The 27,559-nt window shown below is 36.4% G+C and overlaps 1 protein-coding gene across 7 annotated transcripts in view; it reads left to right on the top strand.

The window, feature by feature from the left end:
• Window positions 1-27,559, top strand: part of Cbp53E (Calbindin 53E) — a 302,857-nt gene that overhangs the window by 216,765 nt on the left and 58,533 nt on the right. For all 7 annotated transcript variants that reach the window (XM_065227714.1, XM_065227707.1, XM_065227700.1 and 4 more), the window contains 5 exons: window positions 9,874-9,960; window positions 10,266-10,322; window positions 18,919-19,002; window positions 19,075-19,130; window positions 20,074-20,119. In XM_065227714.1, the coding sequence (XP_065083786.1) occupies window positions 9,874-9,960; window positions 10,266-10,322; window positions 18,919-19,002; window positions 19,075-19,130; window positions 20,074-20,119 (330 nt within the window). The remainder of the gene's footprint in view (window positions 1-9,873; window positions 9,961-10,265; window positions 10,323-18,918; window positions 19,003-19,074; window positions 19,131-20,073; window positions 20,120-27,559) is intronic.

Here is a 27,559-nt window from a genome sequence, read left to right as displayed (position 1 = left end):
CTCCCTCCAAATGATAAATAAATGTAATCCCTAATCTCGAGTAAACCGCGAGTAATCGGCCCCCGTTCTACTAACATTAGTTGTAAGAAAATGATATTCACACACAATTATGTAAAAATATTCGGCTCCGCAAAGCTAACGCATTTGAGCCTTGACAAATAAATGGATTAAAAAAAAAAAAAAAAAAAGGTTGATAGGGAGAAAAAGTCAAAAGGGACAATAGGTCGAATAAACAAAAGGTCGAAAGGACGAATGATCGAAAAACCAATAGCTGTTGAGGTGGGCTCGGAAATCGGATTTTTAGTAACGCGTCGGTCATACTCTAGGTGTCAACTAGGAATGCATTTATTGAAACGAAATATATAGAAGTAAAGTGCGATGAGCAAAGCGACAATGTTTGTAAAATTACGAAGGTCTTAAAAATAACGAAAGAGGAAAAGGTTCTACTGCTGACTGTGAGGTCACAGTTAAGGTATGCGTAAACTGTGTCATAAAAACTTGGACACAGAAAGCAACTAGGAAATGGATAATTGGTATGCTTTGGATGAAATTTCTAGAAAATGTAGGATTTGTTTGGGAGTAACCAAACTACTACACTGATGTCAATAATCTGAAACTGATTTTTCATGATATCAAATTAATTCTGTAAAGTAAAATATGATTAAATATTTTTTGAACAGTATGGTGGGTCAACCTTATATGACTGACACAACCCCCGGCTTCCCACAGCTCTTTCGATTCGTATTGGGATCCCCAACAACTGTGTCAAATTTGAATGAACTCGGTTACGATCTGGATTTGCGGGAGAGCTTTAAAATGTGTATGGGAAGAGATATGGGAAACAGAACAACAGTTTTCATTCGCTTGACAAAATTTAAAAAATTGCTCGATTTTCTCCAAACTTGGGACTTAGATTGAGAACATTATACAGAACAACTTCATGCAGTCATGATTCGACTTCTGTGCAAAACGTTATATTATTGTCGCCCTGGTTTTCCGCGCATACCTACAAGCTTATAGGCACCCCAGTATGTATGTGCGGAGCACATGGTCATAAATTAAGATTAATAACTTTTTGAACAGAAGTCGAATTGATTTGTGGTCTTGAACGAAGTTGTTCTGAATAGTTTTCTCAATCTAAGTCCCAGCCGAAGTAACAATGCAAGCTTTATAGAGGTTTTATAGCTTTCTACAAGTCTAAATCATGGTCTACAGAACCCTGATAAAACCAGAATTGTTACTTGGGAGGTTTGGTAAAAGTTGAGCTATTTTTGAATTTTTGCAAGCAACAGAACAGCTTTGAACCGTTTCACATACATACAACCATACAAAATTTAAAATTCTCCCACTAACCCAGATCGTACCCGAATTCATTCAAATTTAGAACAGTTGTTGGGGTCCTCAACACAAATCGAATGGGCTGTGGGGAGTACGAGGTTGTTAAGTTGACCAACACTACTGAGCAGTTCCACGCCAACGGATGAATCACTCTACGAATTCCATAAACCGACACATAATTGGGGCAATGAACAAAATTTATGCCGGAATTCGGCCATTCTGACTCACGCCTAATTTTTCAAAATGGCGTATTCGTTATTTTTTAATAAATTAGACCACGTAAACGACTCATCTAATCGAAATGATGTCTGAGACAAAGTTGTAGGAAACTGGTATGCCCTTCAGAAAAAACAACACACACTGAAAACGTATGAGACAAAGTTGTATGGAAAATTAAATTAACAGATGTAATGCAAACCTTTGGAATATTGAAAACCATGCACATTTAAAAATTGACAAAAATCAGAGAACACCAACATTGGGTTTAATATTTAAACTTTTTGTTCGTACGCTATATTTTATAATGTTTGCAGTGAAAACGATATTTACAAAAATAAAAGTTAAGAAATATGACCAAAAGATGCAGTTCCACGATTTTTGTAAATTTTTAAGTGTTCATGGTTTTGAATATTCCAAAAGTTTGCATTTTTCATAAGCCTTTTTTTATAAATTAAAATTACTGAATAAGGGCATTTTATGTTATTTAATTTTTGGTCACATCTGTTGATATTTTTTCTCAATGTTAGAAAAAAAATCAACGTCTATATTTTCCCTAGGATGAATCTAATTTTCCCTACAACTTTGTCTCATACGTTTTCTATGCACATTTTTTCAACAAAGACTTTCTTTTTCCCTACAACTTAGTCTCAGACGTCATTTCGATTAGAAGAGATGTTTTCGTGCTCGATATTGGAAAATGTCGAGTACGCCACAAGATTTAAAATTTTCGAATGTTAGGCGAACTGTGAACGAATTCCTATATCAAACAGATTTGCAAAATGTCATGCAAATCAGAGAAAAGAGAGTCCAAAATTCAATTTTGGCCTGGAACTGCTCTATGAACAACCTCTGGAATTTCAGAGTTGGTTGGAAATGCTAACATGAAGCTTTAGTGTGATAATTTATTAGCTAGAGAATGATCTTTAGAAGAGGGTAGGTGGATAGTTCCCTTAGAGTACGCTAGTATGAAAATTGAATAGAAGTTGAAAATGAGCGAGGGACCATTAATGCGACAGTATAAAGTCAAACGCACACCTTTTGTCTAACCCGTACGATGTACGCGGAGACTTGAAGTATGTCTTCAAGTCTACAGGCAAAAGATGTGCGTCTGCCGTTTTGCTCATTACTGACTGCGGTTGTGGAATAGTTCTAGCGACGTTTCATCACTACCTAAAGTCCCACACATACTTCAAGTCTTCAAGGCAGGGTTAGGCAAAAGGTGTGCATTTGATTTTATACTGTCGCATTAATGGCTCTTCGCTCATTTTCAACTTCTATTCAATTTTCATACTGCCGTACTCTAACGGAACTATCCACTTACCCTCTTATAAAGATCATTCTCTAGCTAATAAATTATCACACTAAAGCTTCATGTTAGCATTTCCAACCAACTCTGAAAATCGCAAACTTCGCGTATAAAGTAACATAAAAACACTTTGAATGTAACCTATGGAACTTCATATGGACTTACTCCGGAACTTCCTATGGACTATCTCTGGAACTGCCCATGGGCTTCCTGTAGAACTTCCCATGGACTCATCTGGAACTTCATATGAACTTCCTATGGCTCCCTCTGTAGCTTCCCTTGGACTTGTTGTGAATCGCTCTGGAACTTCGTATAGACTCATCTGGAATTTAATAGGGACATCCTCTGGAACTTCCTATGGCCTTCTTTTTGACTTTTTCTGGAATCTCATATGAACTCCTCTGGACCTTCCTACACACTTCCTATGGACTTTTTCAAGAACTTCCTATTGACTCCTTCTGGAACATCTTATGAACTTACTCCGGAACTTCCTATGGGCTTCTTCTGAAACTTCCTATGGACTTCTTATTGAATTTAATAGTGTAATAACCCGATTACAACCCCTCTATGAAAATCTTGTTAAATGTTCTACGAAACTCATTCGTTTTTGCAGAGGTTTTATTGCATCAAAATATACTTTAAACTACCATCTTGAAGATGAATGAGAATAATTTGGAACTACGGTTAAATTAAATTATTGAAAGATACAAGTTTTATGACAAAATCGGGTCATTACTTTAAAGACATCTTCTGCAACTTCTCATAGATTTCCTCTGCAACTTCCTATATATATCCTCTAGAACTTGTTATGGACATTCTTTGGAACATCCTATAGATTTTCTCTGGGACATCCTACGAACTTTTCTGGAACTTCATATAGACTTCCTCTGGAACTACAAGACTTCCTTTGCACTTGCTATCGAAGTCCAATGGACTTCCTCCAGGCTTCTCCAGACTTCTCCAGAACTTCTGGACTTCTCCAGAAGTCATCTAAAACATCCTCAAAAAGTCCTCTGGAACATCCTTCTAAAGATTCTACAGAAGGCCTGTGGGCTTGCTTCTGACATCTCCCAGTATTCCCCAGAAGTCCTCTAGATTTTCTCTTGAAGTCCTATGGAATTTTTCTCTGGAAGTTCTATGGAATTTTTCAATAAATCCTCTGAACTTTTTTCTGACGTCCTCTGGACTTTCTTCAAAAGACCTCAGAACTTCTTCCAGAATTCTAAAGTTCCTACAATACTAGTTACGTGAACGTCTCTTTGGAAGATCCTAGAGATAGATTTTAAAACTTTTCATCGGACGTTCCCAAAGTTTTCCTTCGGAAATTTTTAAAACTTTCCTCCGGAAGTTCCTGAAACTTCTTGTCGGAAGTTCCTAAAACAACTTCCCGTTCAAAGTTCCCAGAACATCCAGTTGGAAATTCCTAGAACCAGGGCTGTAAAGCACATCAGAGAGTTAGGAAAGCAACTTTGTGCATGCATCTCACAACCAACACTCGACAAAGAGTGTGTGGTTCTCCCATTGACTTCGCACACTCTTTTCCAACTAATATGTGAAAAAGTGATCCACACAATGAGCGGTGCACTTCGTGCGGCGCAGGGAGCGAATATAATACAAAAAGTGCTAATGTCTTCTTTGCATTCTTTGCAGACTTTGCTTACCACGACTGCATGCATAGGAGATGAAGAACGGTATAACGATGAAGAATTTTGTCTTTTTGCTGGGTTTCCCTTGAGTGGCGCTCATAGCCTAGTCAGTAAAGGCACGGTATTATCAAGCCGCAGAAGGTGGGTTCGGTTCCCAGTCCGGTCGAGGGAATCTTTCGAGTAGGAAATTTTCTGGACTTCCCTGCGCATGGAGTATCATTATGCTTGCCACACAATATACAAACTCATGCATTGGTATTGGTATCAAAAGCTCTCAATTAATACCTGTGGAACTGCAATTAGAACACTAAGTTGAGAGCACGCAATAAGCTAATATGCGCTACGTAATAAGCTTGAAATACGAATAAGAATAAGAAGAGTGGCGCTCTTTGCGTCGGAGCCGTCGGAGTGATGGCTACACATTGAGCATTCGTTATTTCTGGGTGTGTGTTTGTCTTCTCTTCTCTGCTGCTTTACACTTGTGCAGGGTGAAAGACAAGCAAACTTTGTGTTTGCTTGATTCTCACTTTGTTTATTTAAGAAAATCAGAACATTGCGTGCATTGAGTCATCATATGACAGCGCTGCCTAGAATTATCTCTAGGAAGTTCCTAGAAATAACCTCAAGAAGTCCTCTGGACTTCCATTAAAAGTCTAGTGGACTTTCTCCAGAAGCCCTTTGAACTTAAGAAGCCATCTAAAACATCCTCAAGAAGTCCTCTAGACATTCTCCAGAAGGCCTGCGGGCTTTCTAAAAAGTCCCCCAAAATTCCTCAGAAGTCCTATGAGTTTTCACTAGAAGTATCATGGACTTTCTCCAAAAGTCCTCTGAACTTTTTCCAGACGTCCTCTAGATTTTCTCCAGAAGACCTCGTCTGGATTTCCTCTATTTGATAGTTCCTAGAATTTCCCGTCAAAAGTTTCGTGAACATCTCTTTGGGAAGTCCATTCGATAGTTCCTATAGCTTCCCATCGGATGTTCCTGAAACTTCCCGTTGGAAGTTCTTAAAACTTTCCTTCGGATGTTCCTATAACTTCCCATTGGAACTATTTTTTGGAAGTTCCTAGAACTCCCTCTGGAACTTCAAGACTTTCTCTGGACTTCCTTTAGAAGTCATCTTCAACATCCTCTAGAAGTCCTCTGGAACTTCCTCCAGAAGTCCTCTGGACATTCTCCAGTAGGGCTTGCTTCTGAAGTCTCCCAGAATTCCCCAGAAGTCGTCTAAATTTCCTTTAGAACCTCCTCTGGAACCTCAAAATATCCTCTGGACTTCCATTAAAAGTCCTGTGGACTTTCTCCAGATGTACTTCGAACTTTTCCAAGAAGCCATCTAAAACATCCTCAAGAATTCCTCTAGACATTCTCCAGAAGGCTTGCGGGATTTCTCAGAAGTCCCCCAAAATCTCTCAGAAGTCCTATGAGTTTTCTCTAGAAGTATCACGAACTTTCTCCAAAAGTCCTCTGAACTTTTTCCAGATGTCCTCTAGATATTCTCCAGAAGACCTCTGGACTTCCTCTATTTGATAGTTCCTAGAATTTCCCGTCAAAAGTTTCGTCAAAATCTCTCTTTGGAAGGTCCTAGAGCTTCCATTCGATAGTTCCTATAGCTTTCCATCGTATGTTCCTAAAACTTCCCGTTTGGAAATTCCTAGAATTTCCTCTGAAACTTCAAGACTTTCTCTGGACTTTCTTTTGAAGTAATATACAACATCGTCAAGAAGTCCTCTGGAACTTCCTCCAGAAGTCCTCTGGACATTCTCCAGTAGGGCTTGCTTCTGAAGTCTCCCAGAATTCCCCGAAAGTCCTCTGAATTTTCTTTAGAACAACCTCTGGAACCTCAAAACATCTTCTGGACTTCCATTAGAAGTCCTGTGGACTTTCTCCACATGTACTTTGAAATTTTCCCAGAAGCCATCTAAAACATCCTAAAGAAGTCCTCTAGACATTCTCCAGAAGGCCTGCGGGCTTTCTCAGAAGTCCCCCAAAATTTCTCAGAAGTCCTCTAAGTTTTCTCTAGAAGTATCACGGACTTTCTCCAAAATTCCTCTCAACTTTTTCCAGACGTCCTCTAGATTTTCTCCACAAGACCTCTGGACTTCCTCTATTTGATAGTTCGTAGAATTTCCCGTCAAAAGTTTCGTGAAAATCTTTGGAAGGTCCATTCGATAGTTCGTATAGATTCCCATCGGATGATCCTAAAACTTCCCGTTGGGAGTTCCAAAAACTTTCGTTCGGATGTTCCTATAACTTTCCATAGGAATTATTTTTTGGAAATTCTTAGAACTCCCTCTGGAACTTCAAGACTTTCTCTGGACTTTCTTTTGAAGTAATCTACAACATCCTCAAGAAGTCCTCTTGAACTTGTCGTTGTGCTTAAAATGATCAAGGAAATTAAAAAACTGATACTATTGTCTTGAAACGTGAAGCTGTGAAACATGGTGGTGAATTTGCATTGGTGTGGGGTAATATGTTCTATACTGCAGTGGCCATCATGCAGTGTAATGAAAATAAAATGTTAAAACTATTACAATATTTTGCAACACAATATCACCAAAAATACCACGAAATTTCGATTGATTAGGGACTTTGCCTTCATGTACGATAATGACCCCTAAGAGAAATCAACCCACACTGGCACTTAAACACATAAAGGTGTGTTTTAATCGAAGATATCATATCAAGAAGACTGACAACTTTCCCAGAATCCAAGCGAAAGAGAGTAGCCACAGAACAGACGTGGAACTTTGGATCAGAAAGTGGCTCCACTCTTCATTGGCGAACACTAGCGCACCTAGCGGTAGAAGGCATCTTTTGCATGCCGTTAAGATAGGCAGCATGCTATGATAGTGTGAGTGAACATAGAAGCCCGTGAGGAACGCTACCACAACGCATCGCTTGTTGAGCAGAAAAATGAACCACTTTTTGATTCACTGATTTGTTTGCACTTCCCCTTCTGTTCTGTGCAGTAGCGCTGCGGGTTGAGCGAAGGTGGAATCAACACATAGAAAAACTATCAAATACACAAACCTTTCTTCTGAAGAAGAGTACAACCTTTGCTGTCAAATTTGTTCCAAGCATTTACCTTTGAGCGGCAAATAACTCGATTTTGCTTGTTTCAAAGCGGTCGTATGAGAAAATTGAAGAGTTACCAGTCTTCTTGGTATTGGAGACCATATAAAACCGGAAATGTTGCTTGAGCAGTGTAGCTTTTTAAGTTCCTTTGAAGAAAAAATAGACGTGAAGTTCCGGATTTAGGGGAAATGACGGCTTCGGCATGACAGACTATTTTCGGCAACCCAAATTGAAACACTATTTTCACTGGATTTTCTTACGAAAACACTTCGCTGAATGCATGCAAACGATTCTTTATGCTTTCAGCTTCAATTTGACTATATTTTTACCACTGAGAAAAAGCAATCTAGCAGGGTTTTCTTGAAATGAAACACACGCACTACAAATTGTAGCTGATTTCGAGTTGCCGATAATAGAACAGCAGATTTACATGCAGTTCAAATGGAACGGTTGCCGAAGAAAAACTAGTTGCCGACAATACTCGCTCTCACTAGAGAAGATTTGAGCTTTGTAAAAGCGTTTCAAAACAGTTTTTGACAATTCTTTCGACTGAAATTGTTAGAGCAGCTGGCAGCAAAAGATTGTAAACAAACCAATACTGCATATGTGTGCGTTCCATAGAGAAAAAGGCTATAGAAAGAAGGTCGCTGCTTAGGTTGCCGAGAATACGTAAATTCCCCTACTTCAAAACAAAACGGGAATCTTTCGAAAGGTGTGTATTTTAACAAGATAAAGAAAATTGCTCAACATAGACCTTCTTCAATGAAACCCCATTTCCGCCATTTTCAAATCCTATGAAAATCAATTATGCACTTGAAAATTCAATAAATTCCATCCACGCCATGAGCGGGTACCAATTTTCAGTGATTTTTCGATACTTTCTGCTGTCGTCCTTCCCAGGATTTCTACTTGATGCAATTTTCACCTTAAACCCCTTAACAAGAGTTCGGCTCCATGTGGGCGTTGCAGCCGGGTTTCCATTTTCTGCTAGCCATGGAAGGTTTCTCCGCCAAAAAAAGGAAAAAACTCCCGAAGAAGTAAGTTATGAAAATGTTCCATCGCTGGCGGTCCTTTTGTCTTCCTTGCAGGCATCCGGTGGCCGTTGATTGCCCGAAGGGGTGTGCTTTTGTTTCACACCAACCCCTTCTGGGTAAGGTTTTTCTCTTAAAGGTTTAATTTTTCGTTTCTCGCTTTCGGTCAAAATAGGGTGGTGATGAAAGTGAAAAATGTTTCTTTGCTTACCTTCTTCCAGAGGGTGTTTTTTCTCGTGGCTTCTTTTAGGGAAATTGCGTAATTACTAACGGATTGAGATAGCTACGAGGGGAGGACTTGGCGTACTGACCTCCACAGTTTTCGGTCGCTTTTAAATTCAATTAATGGACGGAGCGTGAAGCGATAAGAGATGAAATTAATGGAATTCGCTTCTGTCCGGTTGAAGGTCGGCTGGAAGTTGGAAAATTTAGTGTAATCTTGATAAGATCCTGTTTGTTGCTTGAGCTAACAGAGGTGTCCCTAATGTAATGTTTGTGTAGCCTACACCAAAGTTAAAAAATAATGGATTTCAACCTTTTAAAAAAAACTGAACTTCCAAAGTAAATGTAACGTGAAAGTAATGTTCAAGTAAAGTAAAAGTGGAGCAAGCGTAAAGTAAAAGTAAAGCAAAAGTAAAGAAAATATAATGCTCCAACCCCTTCTTTAATGCAATGATCCCTTAAATATCTATTTCAGTCGAATTTACTGAGCAACGTTCAACAAGTTCAAACCTGCCAATCATATTATTATGATTTTCAGATGAATAATTCAGCTGCCAACCGTAATGCATGCATTGCTAGTTGGCTGAACCAACTGTTTCAGCATTTTCGATTTATCGTTGGCTCGATTTCCTTTTCGCAAATTTTTCATATTCGACCATTTTTCGTTCGCCGAGAAGAACCAGAAAAATCGGTTACACCAAGCCAAACAGCAGCAGCAGCCGCCATTCCGATCACGTCCCAGATGAGTTTTCATCTTCTCGACGACCGGCAGCCCACTGTACTTTTTACAGTTTTTGGCTCCGTATGTGCTCGATTGTCTTTCTTGGCTCGACGATGCCGCTCTCGATGGGATCTTTACATTTCTGAGGGGGTTAAAGGAAGGATGAAAATTCCTCCCTCAAGTGCCAGAAAGTAAGAGTGCTGCTCTGCTGAGCAGCAAAATCCAATTACATTTGATGATAAGGCAATTGTAATTAAGATCATTGTGCCGAACACACTAATCGCCCGTCTGACGTCCGGTGTTTTCTTTCTTTTCCAGCTCGCTCAGCTACTGCCGATGGAGGAAAACTTCCTGCTGCTGTTCCGATTCGATAACCCGCTGGAGTCGAGTGTGGAATTTATGAAGGTAAGTAATTGGGTGGGAAAATTTAATCGGCATTTTGCAATTTTGATTGAATCGATTTGGACCCGTAATTAAAGATGCGATTTTTGTTTGTTTCGGTTGAATCTGAAATCTCAAAATGATTAATTTTTTTGCCAACAAGCTCAATTTTTCAACCATCAGACTATCAGATTGCATCCCTTAGGGGGAAGAAACCAAACTCCAATCAACTCAATTTGAAGCAGCACGTCTGTGGAAAACTTTGGCTCCACCTGTTCTTCTTTTCTCTTTTACCTGACTCATGTATTTTTCCTATCTCCCCTCTCTAGATCTGGAGGGAATACGACTCGGACAACAGTGGCTACATCGAGGCAGACGAACTAAAGGTAATTGTCCGATGGAATATTGGTAGCCAATCAATGAACCATGGCAGATTTTGGTGATGGCTTGGAAGAAGGTTTGGTTTCGAGTGGTCTTGACTTCTGCGGTCATTAGTGCGGACGGTGTTGAAAGTTCAATTTGATTTGCCGGTTTTTTGACATGGGGATAAAATGGGATTTGAGTGAGGGTATTTTGCGAAACTAATTCAACGTGGGCTCATTTGCTCATTTAACTTTTACATTACTTCAACCACAGCCATCTGATAAGATTGGCATAAGCAGTCACGATTTTCAGGTTATAAAATGCAGAATAATAATCAGAAACGCGCATCGCTTCAATTTTTTACATGACTTACATTTTTTATATTACTTTTACTTTACTTTTACTTTACTTTTACTTTACTTTTACTTTACTTTTACTTTACTTTTACTTTACTTTTACTTTACTTTTACTTTACTTTTACTTTACTTTTACTTTACTTTTACTTTACTTTTACTTTACTTTTACTTTACTTTTACTTTACTTTTACTTTACTTTTACTTTACTTTTACTTTACTTTTACTTTACTTTTACTTTACTTTTATTTTACTTTTATTTTACTTTTACTTTACTTTTACTTTACTTTTACTTTACTTTTACTTTACTTTTACTTTACTTTTACTTTACTTTTACTTTACTTTTACTTTACTTTTACTTTACTTTTACTTTACTTTTACTTTACTTTTACTTTACTTTTACTTTACTTTTACTTTACTTTTACTTTACTTTTACTTTACTTTTACTTTACTTTTACTTTACTTTTACTTTACTTTTACTTTACTTTTACTTTACTTTTACTTTACTTTTACTTTACTTTTACTTTACTTTTACTTTACTTTTACTTTACTTTTACTTTACTTTTACTTTACTTTTACTTTACTTTTACTTTACTTTTACTTTACTTTTACTTTACTTTTACTTTACTTTTACTTTACTTTTACTTTACTTTTACTTTACTTTTACTTTACTTTTACTTTACTTTTACTTTACTTTTACTTTACTTTTACTTTACTTTTACTTTACTTTTACTTTACTTTTACTTTACTTTTACTTTACTTTTACTTTACTTTTACTTTACTTTTACTTTACTTTTACTTTACTTTTACTTTACTTTTACTTTACTTTTACTTTACTTTTACTTTACTTTTACTTTACTTTTACTTTACTTTTACTTTACTTTTACTTTACTTTTACTTTACTTTTACTTTACTTTTACTTTACTTTTACTTTACTTTTACTTTACTTTTACTTTACTTTTACTTTACTTTTACTTTACTTTTACTTTACTTTTACTTTACTTTTACTTTACTTTTACTTTACTTTTACTTTACTTTTACTTTACTTTTACTTTACTTTTACTTTACTTTTACTTTACTTTTACTTTACTTTTACTTTACTTTTACTTTACTTTTACTTTACTTTTACTTTACTTTTACTTTACTTTTACTTTACTTTTACTTTACTTTTACTTTACTTTTACTTTACTTTTACTTTACTTTTACTTTACTTTTACTTTACTTTTACTTTACTTTTACTTTACTTTTATTTTACTTTTACTTTACTTTTACTTTACTTTTACTTTACTTTTACTTTACTTTTACTTTACTTTTACTTTACTCGAATTTGAACTTCTCAAGTTTATTTTAAATTTAAACTCCTTAGTTTTTACTTCTCAATTTAACCTTGTCAGTTGAGCTTCTCAATATGAACTTATCTGTTTGGACATCTCAATTTTAGCTTCAAAATTTGAACCTGTCAATTGAACTTCACAAATCAATCTTTTCCCTTTGGACTGTCAATTTGGGCTTTGAATTTAAACTTCTCAATCTGAGCTTCTCAATTTGAACTTCTCAGCTTGATATTCTCAATATGAAATTATCATTTTCGACTTTTCAATTTGATCTTCTCAATTTGGATTTCACAAATTCAACTCCGCAATTTAAACATCTTAATTTAAACTTGTCGATTTGAGCTACTCAATTTTTGAACATCTCAGTTTGACCTTTTCAATTTGAACTTTCCTGTTTGTTCCTCTGAACTTGAGCTTCTCAATTCAAAGCCTCTCTAATAAAGAAAACCTAACCCAACATCTCAATTTGAACTTCCAAATTGAGCTATGAATTTGAAATTCTCAATTTGGTATTCCCACAATTTAATCATCTCACAATTTGATCTTCCTTCAATTTGATCTTCTAACGATTTGAACTTCTCAATCTGAGCGACTCAATCCAAACTTCTTAACTCGAAGTCCTCATTTTGGACTTCTCAATTTGAGCTTATGAACTACTGAATTTGACAACACAATTTGAAATACTCAATTCAAAGTTGTCAATTTGAGCTTCTCAATGCAAGCGTCTCTGCTCAATTTGAACTTCTGAATTTAAACCTTTCAATTTGATCTTATCAATTTGAACTACTCGATTTGAACTTCTCAATTTGAGCGTCGAATTTCAACTTCACAATTTGAACTACTTAATTTGGATTTCTTAACTTGAATTTCTCAATTCGAACTTATCGGTTTAGACTTCTCAAGTTGCACTGCAGAATTTTTAAATTTGAACTAAACCAATATGAATTTTGAACATTGACTTTGGAACTTCTCAATTTATACCTCCCAATGTAAACTTCTTAAATTGAGCTATCCAATTATAACTTCTCAATTTATCTATATTTAAACTCGTCAATTGAGCCTCTCAATGTAAGCATCTCAACATGAACATCTCATTTTAAATTCTAAATTTTAACTTCTCAATTTGAACTTCTCGAATCGATGTTGTCAAATTGGAACTTCTCAATTTGAACCTCCCAATTGTAACAAAATCTCAATTTGAACAGCCAACATTAAATTTCTCAAATGGATCATCTCAATTTAAATTTCTCAATTTGAACTTCTCAATTTGAACTCCTTAATTGGAACTGCTCCCTTTTAACTTCACAAATTGAACTTCTTAATTTGATCCTTTCAATTTGAACATCTCAATTTGAACTTCTCAATATGAGCGTCTCAACATGAACTTCTCATTTGGAACATCTCTATTTGAACTTCTGAAATTGTGCTATCCAATTTGAATTTCTCAATTTTATCTCCACAGTTTGAACATCTCAATTTGAAAATCTAAATTTGAACTTGTCGTTTTAAGCTTCTGAATTCAATCTTCTCAATTTTGAACATTGCAATTTACGCTTACGAATTGGAACTTCTTAATCCAAACTTCTCAAATTGATCTTCTTAATTTGAACAGCTCAACTTCCAAGTATCGATTTGAACTACTAAGTTTAAGATTGACTATTTGAACATCTCAATTTGTGCTTATCATTTTAAAAATGTTTAATTTGAACAGCTTACTTTGATCTTCTCAATTTGAACATATCAATTTGAACATCTCAATTTCAACTTCTCAATTTGAACTTCTTAATTTTGGTTTCTTAACTTGACAGCTCAAATTGAACTTTTCAATTGGATCATCTCAAATTGAATTTCTCAATTTGAACTTCTCAATTTGAACTTCTGAATTTGAACTTCTCAATTTGAACTTCTTAATTTTGGCTTCTCATTTTGACAGCTCAATTTTAACTTTTCAATTTGAAAATCTCAATTTTAACTTTTCAATTTGAACATCTCAATTTGAACTTCTCAAATTGAGCCATCCAATTTTAACGCCACAGATTGAACTTCTAAATTTGAAAATCTCAATAAAATTTTTAATTGAACTTCTCAATGTGAGCGTCACAAAATGAACATTTGAATATCAAAATTTGATATCCTAAATTTTAACTTCGCAAATCGAGGTTGTCAAGTTAGAACTCCTCAATTTGAACTTCTTAATTTGATCCTTTCAATTTGATCCTTTATATTTGAACTTCTCAATTTAAACATCTCAATTTGAACAGCTCAAGTTGCATCTTCTCAATTTGAATTTCTTAATTTCAACTTCTCAATTTGAACTTCTCATTTTAAAAATTATAATTTGAAATGCTCAATTTGATTTTCACAATTCGCACTTCTCAATTTTAAATTCTCAATTTAATCATCTCAGTTAAACTGCACAATTTGAACTTCTAAAATTGGACTTCTCAATTTGATCTTCTTAATTTAAAAATCTGAATTTAAGCAGCTCAATTTGAACTTTTTGATTGGAACTGCTCCATTTTAATTTCACAATTTAAACTTCTCAATTTGATCTTCTCAATTTGAACTTCTCGACATGATGATCATGACAACATGAACTTCTCATTTCGAACATTTATATTTGATATTCAGAATTTGGAATTCTCAAAGTTCTCAATTTGAACTCCACAGTTTGAACTTCTCAATTTCAAAATCTCAATTTAAACTTGACAATTGAGCTTCTCAATGTGAGCGCCTCAACATGAACATCTCAATTGAACATCACAATTTGGCATACTGAATTTGAACTTCTCAATTTGAACTTCTCCAAGCGAGGTAATTTGAACTTCTCAATTTGAGCTTCTCAATTTGAACCTCTCAACTCAATCCTCTCAATTTGAGCATAGCAAATTGAGCTCACCAATCGGAACATCTCAATATAAACTTCTCAATTTTAAAAACCTTAATTTGAACATCTCATTTTAAAAGTATCAATTTGAACAGCTCAATTTGATCTTCATAAATCGGACTTCTCAATTCAAGCTTCTCAATTTGAGCTTATCAATTTGAAGTTCTAAATTTAATCATCTCAATTTGAAAAGCTCAATTTGCATCTTCTCAATTTGAATTTCCTAATTTTAACTTCTCAATATTAACTTCTTAATTTGAACTCCTCACTTTGAAAATTTTAATTTGAAAAGCTCAATTTGATTTTCACAATTCGCACTTCTCAATTAAAACTTGTCAATTTGAAATTCTAAATTAAATTATCTCAATTTCAACTTCACAATTTGAACGTCCTAAATTGGACTTCTCAATTTAATCTTCCCAATTTAAAAATCTGAATGTGAACAGTTCAATTTGAACAGTTGGATCTTTTCAATTTGAACTTCTTGATTGGAACTGCTCCATTTTAACTTCACAATTTGAACTTCTCAATTTGATCTTCTCAATTTGAACTTCCCAACATGAGGTCGCAACATAAACTTCTCATTTCGAACATCTCTATTTGAACATCTGAATTTTAACCTCTCAATTTGAGCAGCAGTTTGAACTTCTCAATTTGAACTTCGCAATTCAAAGTTCTTAATTTCAACATCTCAATTTAAACTTGTCCATTGAGCTTCTCAATGTGAGCTTCTCAACATGAACATCTGAATTGAACATCACAATTTGGCATACTGAATTTGAACTTCCCAATTTGTACTTTTCAATTTGAGATTCTCAATTTGAACTTCTCCAATCGAGGTTGCTGAATTTAAACTTCTCAATTTGAACCTCTCAATTCAATCTTCTCAATTTGAGCATAGCAAATCGAGCTTACCAATTGGAACATTTCAATCTAAACTTCTCAATTTGAAAACCTTAATATGAACTTCTCATTTTGAAAATCTCAATTAAAACAGCTCAATTTGAACTACACAATCCGGACTTCTCAATTCAAACTTCTCCTTTTGAGCTTCTCAATTTGAACTTCTCAATTTAAACATCTCGATTTCAACAACTCAATTTGCATCTTCTCAATTTGAATTTCCTATTTCAACTTCTCAATTTGAACTTCTCATTATAAAAAAAAAATTGAAAAGCTCAATTTGATTTTCAAAATTCGCACTTCTCAATTAAAACTTCTCGATTTGAAATTCTCAATTTAATCTACTCAATTTCAACTGCACAATTTGAACTTCTCAAATTGGATTTCTCAATTTGCTCTTCTCAATTTAAACATCTGAATTTGAACAGTTAGATCTTCTCAATTTGAACTTCTTGATTGGAACTGCTCATTTTGAACTTCACAATATGAACTTCTCAATTTGATCTTCTCAATTTGAATTTCTCAACATGAGGTCGCAACATGAACTTCTCATTTCGAACATCTCTATTTGATATTCTGAATTTTAACTTCTCAATTTGAGCATCAGTTTGAACCTCTCAATTTGAACTTCGCAATTCAAAGTTCTTAATTTGAACTTCTCATTTTAAACTTGTCAATTGAGCTTCTCGATGTGAGCGTCTCAATATGCACATCCCAATTGAACATCGCAATTTGGCATACTGAATTTGAATTTCTCAATTTGATCTTCTCCAATCGAGGTTGCCGAATTTGAACTTCTCAATTTGAACCTCTCAATTCAATCTTCTCAATTTGAACATAGCAAATCGAGCTTACCAATTGGAAGATCTCAATCTGAAATTCTCAATATGAGAACCTTAATTTGAACATCTCATTTAAAAAAATTCAATTTGAACTTCAAAATCCGGACTTCTTAATTCAAACTTCTCAATTTGAACAGCTCAATTTGCATCTTCTTAATTTGCATCTTCTTAATTTCAACTTCTAAATTTGAACTTTCCATTTTAAAAATTTTAATTTGAAAAGCTCAATTTGATTTTCACAATTTGCACTTCTCGATTTCAAATTCTTAATTTAATCATCTCAATTTCAACTGCAAAATTTGAACTTCAAAATTTGAACTTCTGGAATTGGACTTCTCAATTTGATCTCTCAATTTAAAAATCTGAATTTGAACAGCTCAATTTGAACAAGTGGATGTTCTCAATTTAATCTTCTCAATTTAATCTTCTCAATTTGAACTTCTTAACATGAGGTAACAACATGAACTTCTCATTTCGAACATCACTATTTGATATTCTGAATTTGAACTTCTCAATTTGAGCATCAATTTGAACATCAATTTGAACTTTGCAATTCAAAGTTTTTAATTTGAAAATCGCAATTTAAACTTTGCAATTTAGCTTCTCAATGTGTGCGTCTTAACATTATCATCTCAATTGAACACCACAATTTGGCATTCTGAATTTGAACTTCTCCAATCGAGTCAATTTGAGCATAGTAAATCAAGCTTACCAATTGGAACATCTCAATCTAAACTTTTCACTTTGAACATCTCATTTTAAAAATTTCAATTTGGTCTACGCAATCCGGACTGCTCAATTCAAACTTCTCCATTTGAGCTTCTCAATTAGAATTTCTCAATTTGAAAACATCTCAATTTGAAAACATCTCAATTTGAAAACATCTCAATTTGAAGTTCACAATTTGAAGTTCACAATTTGAACTTCTTAATTTGGACTTCTCAACTTGATCTTCTCAATTCAAAATCTCAGTTGGAACATCTCAATTTGAACTTCTCAATATGAGCGTCTGAGCATGTTCTTCTCATTTTGAACATCCCTATTTGATATTCTGGATTTGAAGTGCACAGTTTGATCTTCTCTATTTTTTTTTTTTTTTTTTTTTTTTTTCCTTTGGTTTGTTTTTTTCCGTCGATCTTGTTTTCCGTGCTGAGCACCAATGCTACCGACGTGCTAGGAAGGCAGCTCCCACACCTAGACCCTACCTATCGACCCATCAACTCATGAACCGTGGACCAACGGCTTTACTTCCCATCCGAAGGAAGGCGTGATCAGAGATGTTATGCCTCAGAACATCCCGGCGGCGCCGACTGGGATTGAACCCAGGCCTGCTGGGGTGAGAGGTAATCACGCTTACCACTACACCACCGGCGCCGTTATCTTCTCTATTTGAATTTTTCAATTTGAACTTCTCAATTTAAAGATCTCAATTTTATCTTCTCAATTCAAACTTCTCAAATGGAGCTTTCCATCTTGAACTTCTTAATTAATTTTTTTTAAATTTGATCTTCAATTTGCGCGTCTCAATTTGATCTTCTCAACATAAACATGTAATTTATGTTTATTAATATGAGTGTCTCAACATGAGTTTCTCAATTTGGATTTCTCTATTTGAACTTTTCAATTCATACTTCTCAATTTGATCTTTTCAATTTAAGCTTCTCAATTTGAATTGAACTGGAACTCAAATTTCGCTTGATTGAAACTCTTCTGCTTTGGCTACTTTGGCGTATTTAAGCTATTTCGTCTTGTCATGCCTATATTTGCGAACTTTGGGCAAATATGTATTATGTAGACTTTTTTGATAATTCTGAAACATTATTTTGGCTTTGTAATAACTGTCTTCAATATTGGTGCGACGAATGTCTGACAACCACTATTGTAGCAGATAAGGTTTCTCTGACCTTTGTTGTTCTAACTGTCAATCATGCTAGGCTTATTATACTCATTATTATGACAATAATAAGCCTCCTACGAATCACAGTTCTTCACAGCAAACCAAAATTGGAAAATAACCAAGCTGATTCACATCTTGCTTTTCCAACTAACCGAAGGAAGCTCTTGTTGAAACTTATCAGTAACTCACACCGTCAGCACCATCAACTTAAGGACCTTCAAAGGATTTTAATGAACTCGCAGCATTTTGCGTTCAACACCCATCGCAATGCGCCACCACTGGAATCCCGACCACAAGAAACGAAATCTTGCTCGCTCGCCATTAAGCCGTGAACCGCCATGGCTTCACGAACATTTCACGTCTTATTTACTACATTGTTCTTCCCTCCCCTCCTAATCAACAGAATTTCCTCCGTGACCTTCTGAAGGAAGCCAAGAAAATTAACGACGTGTCAGAGGATAAACTAATCGAGTACACCGACACAATGGTAATGATCTTCTGTTTTTTTGGAAAAACGGTTTTTTCAGCTTAAGGAAAATTTGATTCTTCTCCATTGCAGCTCCGGGTATTCGACGCCAACAAGGACGGTCGATTGCAGCTCTCCGAAATGGCCAAGTAAGTACCGCACTCACTCAGTGACCTACCTGCCAATTTGGTTTGATACGAAGTGGCAAAAATCACGATGGTGACACCGACCGGTTGCAGCGTGGTCGGACCACGCTGAGGCGCAATTTGACATGTGATTAAATTTTACGAGCCCACATGGCATTCGGGTGGTTTTACTGGAATATTTATCCTTTTGTAGTCGGATAAAGGGGGAGGGTGGTTGGCACCCAGTGAGTTATGATAACTTTATTATGGCACTTTGTCCTTCAGATTGCCGAGCTTGCCGGAACAGAAACGGCGCAGGGTATGGTGGCAATCGAGAAGAGCAAGGCCAAGATTGATGATATTAAATTAACGTCCATGGAATTGATGCCATTAACTGAGATTTTAGCAAATTGCAACCGTCTCTTGATTTCCACGGAGTGTGATCATCCACGAGGGAGGTTTACAAACGTTGAGTGAATTAAAACTTTGAGCTAAGTCAACTTTGTCTCGAATGTCATTTCGTTCAGTTTCCTGCAAATCGGAGAAGGTCGAGCCTTATCGATTCGTCATTTGGCGTAAAACTAGTATATAGACTAATTATTTAATTTTTTGCATTTTGGCAAATAGTGTGATACTGCAATCAGCTAAACTCATCTCATCGAGTTGCACACATCTGAATTAAAACATTACACTCACAAAATCACATTCCACAGTGATGATACCAATGACCCGATCCGCTGACTCTCACCAAACCCATCCCAAAGGATTGCGGTCACACAGCTTCATTTAACTCAATTTTCACAGTCAAAAAGTTGCTCTGCTTTCGTTGCCACCATCGTTGGTTGTCGTCATTGTTTTTGCGAGTGGTATTGAAAGTTTTAACCTGTGTAGAAAATTTCCGCAAAATTTGCCCTACTATTTTAGTCAACTTAACCCTAATTCTCTCTGTCTCGTTCTCCTCCAACAGATTGCTCCCCGTGAAGGAAAACTTCCTCTGCCGGCAAGTGTTTAAGGTAAGATACTCGCTATTTGCTCTGTTCGTGTGCTAGCGATTGCTTATTTGAATGTCTACATACCTACATCATGTTTGTGATTGACGAAGGAAACTCATTCTCTTGTCCCACTCGACACAGAATATTCGGTCTTTTTCCTATAAAAAAATAAATAACCCGGTACCCGCTTCCATTTATTGTTGATTCGTTAAATATTAAAACTGTCAAACGGAATAATTCCAGTTGATCACATCCAATCAAACGGAAAACATTCCACTTTCCAGCTCATATTTTCAATTGAATTCAATTCGTTCCGTCCGCTAATTTAAAACATTTTACATTCTACGGATGCCGAAATTGTTCCGTATCACTGAACATTGACCATTATTTCATCGCCGGGATCAATTTACAGCCGGTATAAATGAAAAAAAAAACATTATCGGGGTTTAATCCGGCAATAATCCCAACCCTCGAGGATGCCACCAATAATCCACTCCACGTTCGGCCAGCAGTCGTTCAGTTTTTCAACAATAAGCAACAACAGCGATCCTCACGTGGCTGATGTGTATGTGCCTTTGTAATGGTGAGAGACACGCTCGCTGTCGATTGCGTGCCACTCAATTTCCCAATTGACTTTTCCGGGCCGGTGTTTGGGTGGGGATGGTGGAGGGCAGAATTCTAAATTGAATTTTCACTCGATAACAATCTGATTGTGGAATTATCAAACACGCTACTCTGAATTGGATGTTGCTGCAACCGGGGACTGGTTTCCGTAGTTGTTGGATAATATTCCGCTGGAGCTAACTACACTGGATGGCCGTGATTGTTTTATGGATTCGATTTGTGGTGTATGGTATGGTAGGCTGGGAGAATTGAGAAGGAATGGTGACAAAATCGGGATGATTACTCGACAGAATTTTCAAATCATTTGGCATTGGATGAATTTTTAATTGCTAGATACTGCAGTTACAGGGCGGAATCGATTATCCGGAGTCTTGAAAAAAATTTCACTCCGGATAAAAGAGCCCTCCGGATAATCAAGCCATAAAAAAAAAATTTTTTGGTCTTATGTGGTCTCATTTAATGTTTTTAGTGGTCCCATTGTACGCTATTGAAGGATTATGGAATCGAACCGCTGGTTTTGTAGATATGGCCGGAATAAGTTCCGGCGTTTATGGGCCATGAGGCTAAATTTGACTTGAAAGGAACAAAACCCATTAAGCGACACATCAAATTAAATCAAAATTTGATATCAAAATCAATGGTGGAAAAAATTAAGTATCTTGAACCATATTGGCCACTTCCGGACAAGTTTCAGGTGCCCCGGGAAAGTGACCAGAATCGGACTTCAATAACCTATCTAGAGGCACATTAAAATGCATCAAAATTCGATAAGAAGATCAATGGAATTGAACCCATGGACCATCCGCTTGAGAAGCGAACGTGTTGCAAATCACGCATGGGACCCCTCAACTTGAGAAAAATTGTAGTCTCACGACTCTCACAAGTTTGTAGAGACAAAGTTGAGCTTGGCTAAAAATCACGGCTACCGTGAAGGCACCATATTTGACGCGGTTCCTAACTTGACGCACTCGATCAATTTCGACCATTTTCCATTAATATTTTTGAAATGTTAACATTGCAAATATTAGTTCCGGTGCTCTAGGGATGATAGTGTAACAATTCAACTGATGGTTGCTGATAAAGCGGCTACAGGCGAAAATGAAGACGAGAATGCGGAATTCGATGTCATGTCTGATGCTGACATAGTCAATGCTGTTCTTAAGGGGGTATTCCCAATCTTTTGCCTTTTTTCGGCCTGTTTTTCAATTAATTTTTTTTCAAGGAAAATGAATAGTAATGCGCCTAACTCTTTGGGATTCTTGTTTACTGAACGTTAAAGTTTACAAATAAATTTTTTTCGACACAAAAAAAGACATTATTGACGTCACAAAATGGCGGCAAACAGACCCCTGTTCGCCGTAAACGCCTGGACGGGCGAAGACTTTTCTCTGGAACGGCTTCATCTGAAACAGATTTCGTGATGAAATTATAATCTGCATAAGATTCTCTGGAGCTTCTCCCGTTGGCAGCAAAAAATCTTGCAAATTAACAAAATGGCGGCCATATGAAAAAACAGGCGATTTTTAGCCCGCTGTTTTGCAGCTTTAAGGTGCTTCAAACAATGTTAAATGTTAATATTTTTGGCTGAAAGTGGGAGAAGCTCCAAAAAATTTAATAAGGAACAAAATGCGCAAAAATTCAAGTCAATATCTCTTATAGTTTCTGAGAAAAATCTTCGCCCGATAAAAAAAAATGTGGTTTCGAGAAAAACGCGTTTAAAGTTTTGACTTTAGTTAAAACCATTTGGGGGTTCTTACCATTAGTCAGCTATGCCTGGACACCGAATTCGCTGATCGGAAAACGGCTTGGGGGGATGAAAGTATATAGTCTAAAGTACAAAAAAACGTGAAAAAAAAAATTTGATTTTTTGAAAAAAAAGATCGGGAATACCCCCTTAACCATGATTATTTTTATGAAGGAGAAAGCGTGACGAACACCACTCTGGATGAAACTGCAAACATTTCTACAGCAGATGACAACCAAGATGAGGAGTACGAACCAGTTCCAGATCAATCAGCGCTGAACAGTATGACACCATGCTTGGCATGCACAGTTGTACACACAAACTGCTCATTTGATAATAATTTTTCACTCAGTTGCTGAAATTTGTGTTTCTTTAAAGTAATTGATAGATTAGGATCATAGCTTGCTACAGATATGCAAAAAGTAGGTTAATCTTAACATTTGAATCAACACCAATGAATTTTTACACTTTAAGTACGAGATGTGCAGCGAGCATTTCTCACTTGATTTTTACAACGCAAAACAATTACAGTTTATTACTAGAATTAAAGTCTACTTTTTCGTACGTACTTATTACAAGTTAAAACTTTATTCTATCTACTTCTTCAAACAGAACTATGTTTTGTCAACTGTGTGCAAAGTTATTAGCAAATGAGCAGTTCGTGACCAAAACTAAGTATGCCAAGTATGATTGACACTATCATCACATGGGCTGAGGAAAACCAATTGCCGTTGGAACGGCAGTTTTTACTTCGTGAAATCAGGGGAAATATTCTTGATAAAATAGTCAATAAGGATTGATTTATGATCAAATTTGCAATTCTCTTTGTTTTTACTGAATCACTTTACTGATGAACTACTGTTTTTACTGAAATGATGAATAAATGAATTGAACTACAAAATAAGATAAGAAAATTGAAATAAATTTTCAGGTATGAAGCCACCAAAAGACCAACTCTCACGAAACCCCCCTTTAACCCTCCGTTACTCGCGCCAACTTTTATAACACGAGTACTCGCGCGTTGTACTTTGTACAACAGTGTGAGTTTTCCATTGCCATTTTGCAGCCGAGCTACCAATCGATATGAAACCAACGGGTATTCATTAAAAAACTTGTTTTTAACTAAACAAGCTAAAATTTTATCACAGTTGTGTGTGTGTGTGTGTGTGTGTGTGTGTGTGTGTGTGTGTGTACAATCTAACCCCCACTGTCCGGCAGTGTTATTATGGAAGAAAACTGCTTTTTATTACCCTTAAATTAAAGCAGGTTTAGTCCGGGAGTTAGAAGGTGTTAGCTCTATTGCAGCTCCAGTGACCCATTTCAGAATGCCTGGTAATTCACGACCACTCCGAGGTCACTTTTACTTACAATAAGCCCCGCATGTTCACTCTACCTTTATCAAATGGATAATGGTATCATAAACACACTTCCAGATTCAAAAAATATTATTTCCAAATCTGGCACGTATATAGTTTTGAGATTTGTTCAACTGTATTAAATCGATTTGAATGGACATTTCTTATCAATTTTGTTTCGAATACCTCTTGATTTATCTGCTGGCAGCACTTACTGGCCCTTACCGGTGATCAACTCATCTGCCCGCAAATGCAACAACGCCTAAATCTCAAAGCTCTCCGAACGTCCCCTCGAAAATGCAATCGAGATATGTATAAGAAAAATCTCCAACTGGAACGTACTCACCAAATCAATACATCCGGGAGAAAATTCCCGATGCTTATTTTTCTCTCGCAAACCCGTCGTCGTCAAACGGCAAAAAAAAGGGAACTCGGTGAGCAATTTTGTGACACGGAATTTTCACTGACCATAAACCGCGAATTCACGAATTTCACCACCCCCAACTGCGAAACACGTTCAGAAGCACTTTTGGTACAATTTCGATCAATTTCTTTGGAAAACACAACCAAAAAAGTTATAAGCGAGCCAACATCAACACCGAATGTGCCGAGCTCTTTCACGCACCTTGCAGCGCGTAAATAAACTGAAATTAAAAATTATCACTCGCGATACCACTAATTTCTGGTCCGGGAGAAAATCAAACAACGCAGATCGCGACATCTCTTCTTATGCTTGCAAACATGTTGAATCACGTTTTCTTTCTCTATTCTAAAACTTCCCGGAAAGCGAGAAAACTACCAATCACACACGTATAAACGTCCGGGAGGTAGAGCGCCAGCGATAATCCGGCAATTGCAGCCGAAAACTATGAGAGCGAACGCACGCACAAAACAGAGAACAAACTGTCCTGTAGCAAAAAAGCCATGCAGGAGACGGATTATTCATTGCCTTTAACTGGTTTAGCGCATTTGTCACAAGCGAAAGTCATGCTGACTCAGTTTCCAAAAGTGATTTAGAAACAGCGGTGGAGATGCTCTAATACGCAAAGAGGAATTGGAATCTCAAGATCGCCCAATGCTAGACAATATGTCTGATTGGATAACTTTTTCACTGTTTTCACAACACAAAATATGCTCTAATTAGATGATTATCGCAACGAACTGCACTTTCCACTAACAACCAGTACAATATTACAGGTATACCGAACGGAAAAAAACGAATAACGATAGCCCGTGTGATAAAAAATCGACAATTTTAGCAGCGCACAATCACGACGATGTGAATAACAACAACTCAGCGTCTGTTATCAGCTAAAATTTTATCACAGTTAACCCACAAAAATGCGGACAATAGAGAAAATGTGAATGGAAACCGCGTAAACGGTGTCCGTACTACGTGGGATTTGACTTAATTGGTTACAACATGGAAAATCTCGAGATCCTGACCAGATAGAAAATTACTGTCTTGGGCAAAGTTGTTCTAGAGATGATAATCTTTTCGCTGGTGGAGAGTAGTTCAGAATTTTCTCACTACGTAGCGCTAGAATACATGTGAAATTATCGCATGTGATATATCTCGAGATCATGACCAGATAGAAAATTACTGTCGTCGACAAAGTTGTTCAGAAGGTCAAGGCCTTTTCGTTGGTGGACAGTAGTTCAGCGTTTTCTCAATACGCAGCACTAGTATACAGGTAAAATTCTAGCATATATAAAATATAACTAGATCCTTACCATATAAAAAGCTACTGTCTTCGGCAACGTTTTTCAGGAAGTCCAGATCTTTTCGTTGAAGGAGTAGTTCAGAAAATTCTCACTACGTGGCGCTAGTATAAACATGCAATTTTCGCATGTACAATAGCTCGAGATCTTGAGCAGATAGAAGTTACTGTCTTCGGCAAACTTGTTCAGGGTGACAAGTAGTTTTGGCTGGTGGACAGTAGTTCAGAATTTTTTCACTACACGGCGCTAGTATAAACGTGAAATTCTCATATAAAATATCTCGAGATCCTGACCAGATAGAAAGATACTGTCTTAGGCAAAGCTGTTCAGGAGATCATAGCTTTTTTGCTGATTAACAGTAGTTCAAAATCTTTTTACTAGGTAGTGCTCGTATACATGCTAAGTTCTCGCATGTGATACATCACTAGATCCTGACGAGATAAAGAATAAATCTTTGGCAAAGTTTTTCAGGAAGTCAAGATCTTTTCGTTGGTGAACAGTTGTTCAGAATTTTCTCCCTAGGTACTCGGTGCTAGTATACACATGCAATTCTCGCATATACAATAGCTCGAGATCCTGAGCAGATAGAAAGCTACTGTTTTCGGCAAACTTGTTCAGGGGGTCAAGACTTGTTGGCTGGTGGACAGTAGCCTAGAAATTTTTCACCACATGGCGCTAGTAAACGTGTACAATTCTCGCGTATGCTAAGCTCAAGATTCTGAACAAGTAGAAAATTACTGTCTTCGAAAAAGTTGTTCATGAGGTCAATGCCTATTGCTTGGTGCACAATAGTTCAGAATTTTCACACTACGTGCCGCTAGTATATACACGAAATTCTCGCATGTAAAATATCTCGAGATTCTGATCAGATAGATTTCTCTAGTGGACAATAGTTCAAAACTTTCTCACTACACGGCACTAGAATACACGTGAAATTCTGGTGAACAATAGTTTAGAATTTTCTCATAAACTCTAGGCTTTAAACTCCTGAACAACTTTGTTCAAGACAGTAACTTTCTATCTGGTCAAGAACGTGAGATATTTTATATGCGAGAATTTCACATGTATACTAGCATCATGAAGGAGAAAATTCTGAACTACTGTCCACCAGCCAAAAGACCTTGACCTCCTGAACAACTTTCTATCTGATCAGGATCTGGAGATACAGCATATGCGAGAAGTGTACATGTATACTAACGCCACGTGGTGAGAATATTATTAAATACTGTTTACCAGCTAAAAAATCTTGACCTCCTAAACAACTTTGCCGAAGACAGCAACTTTCTAGCTAATCAAGATCTCGAGCTATTGAATATGGGAGAAAGGCACGTATATACTAGCACCGCATAGTGAGAAAATTCCAAACTATTGTCACCCAACAAAAAGATCTTGACTTCCTGAAAAACTTTGCCGAATACATTTACTTTCTATCTAGTCAGGATCTAGAGATATTTTATATGCAAGAGTTTCACATCTATAGTAGCGCCGCAAAGTGAGAAAACTCTGAACTACTGTCCACCTGCGAAAAAGCCTTGACATCCTGAACAACTATGCCGAAGACAGTACCTTTCTATCTGGTTGGGAACTCGAGATATTTTATATGAGAATTTCACGTGTATACTAGCGTCGCGTAGTGAGCAAATTCTGAACTATTGAGCACCAAGCAATAGGCTTTGATCTCCTGAACAACTTTGTGAAAGACAGTAACTTTTTATCTTGTCAGAATCTTGATATATTCCATGTTGTAATCAATTAAGTCAAATCCCACGTAGTATGGTCACAGTTTTCGCGGTTTCCATTTACATTTTCCCTATTATCCGCATTTTTTAGGTGTTTACTTTAATCAAAGTTTAGCTTGTTTAGATCAAAACAAGTTTTTTTGAGGAATACTCGTTGGTTTCAGATCGATTGGTAAGTCAGCAACAAAATGGCAATGGAAAACTCATGTGTGTTGTACAAAGTACAACAGCACGAGTAACGGAGGGTTAAAGGCCCTTTGGTAAATTTTTTTTTACG

The sequence above is a fragment of the Ochlerotatus camptorhynchus genome, unplaced genomic scaffold, assembly GCF_037179485.1.
Source record: "Ochlerotatus camptorhynchus isolate MF236.1 unplaced genomic scaffold, CSIRO-AGI_Acam_v1.1 ptg000022l, whole genome shotgun sequence".
Classification (NCBI taxonomy): domain Eukaryota; kingdom Metazoa; phylum Arthropoda; class Insecta; order Diptera; family Culicidae; genus Ochlerotatus; species Ochlerotatus camptorhynchus.
The sequence above is the reverse complement of the archived record's forward strand: the minus strand, read 5'-3'. Positions and strand labels throughout refer to the sequence as shown.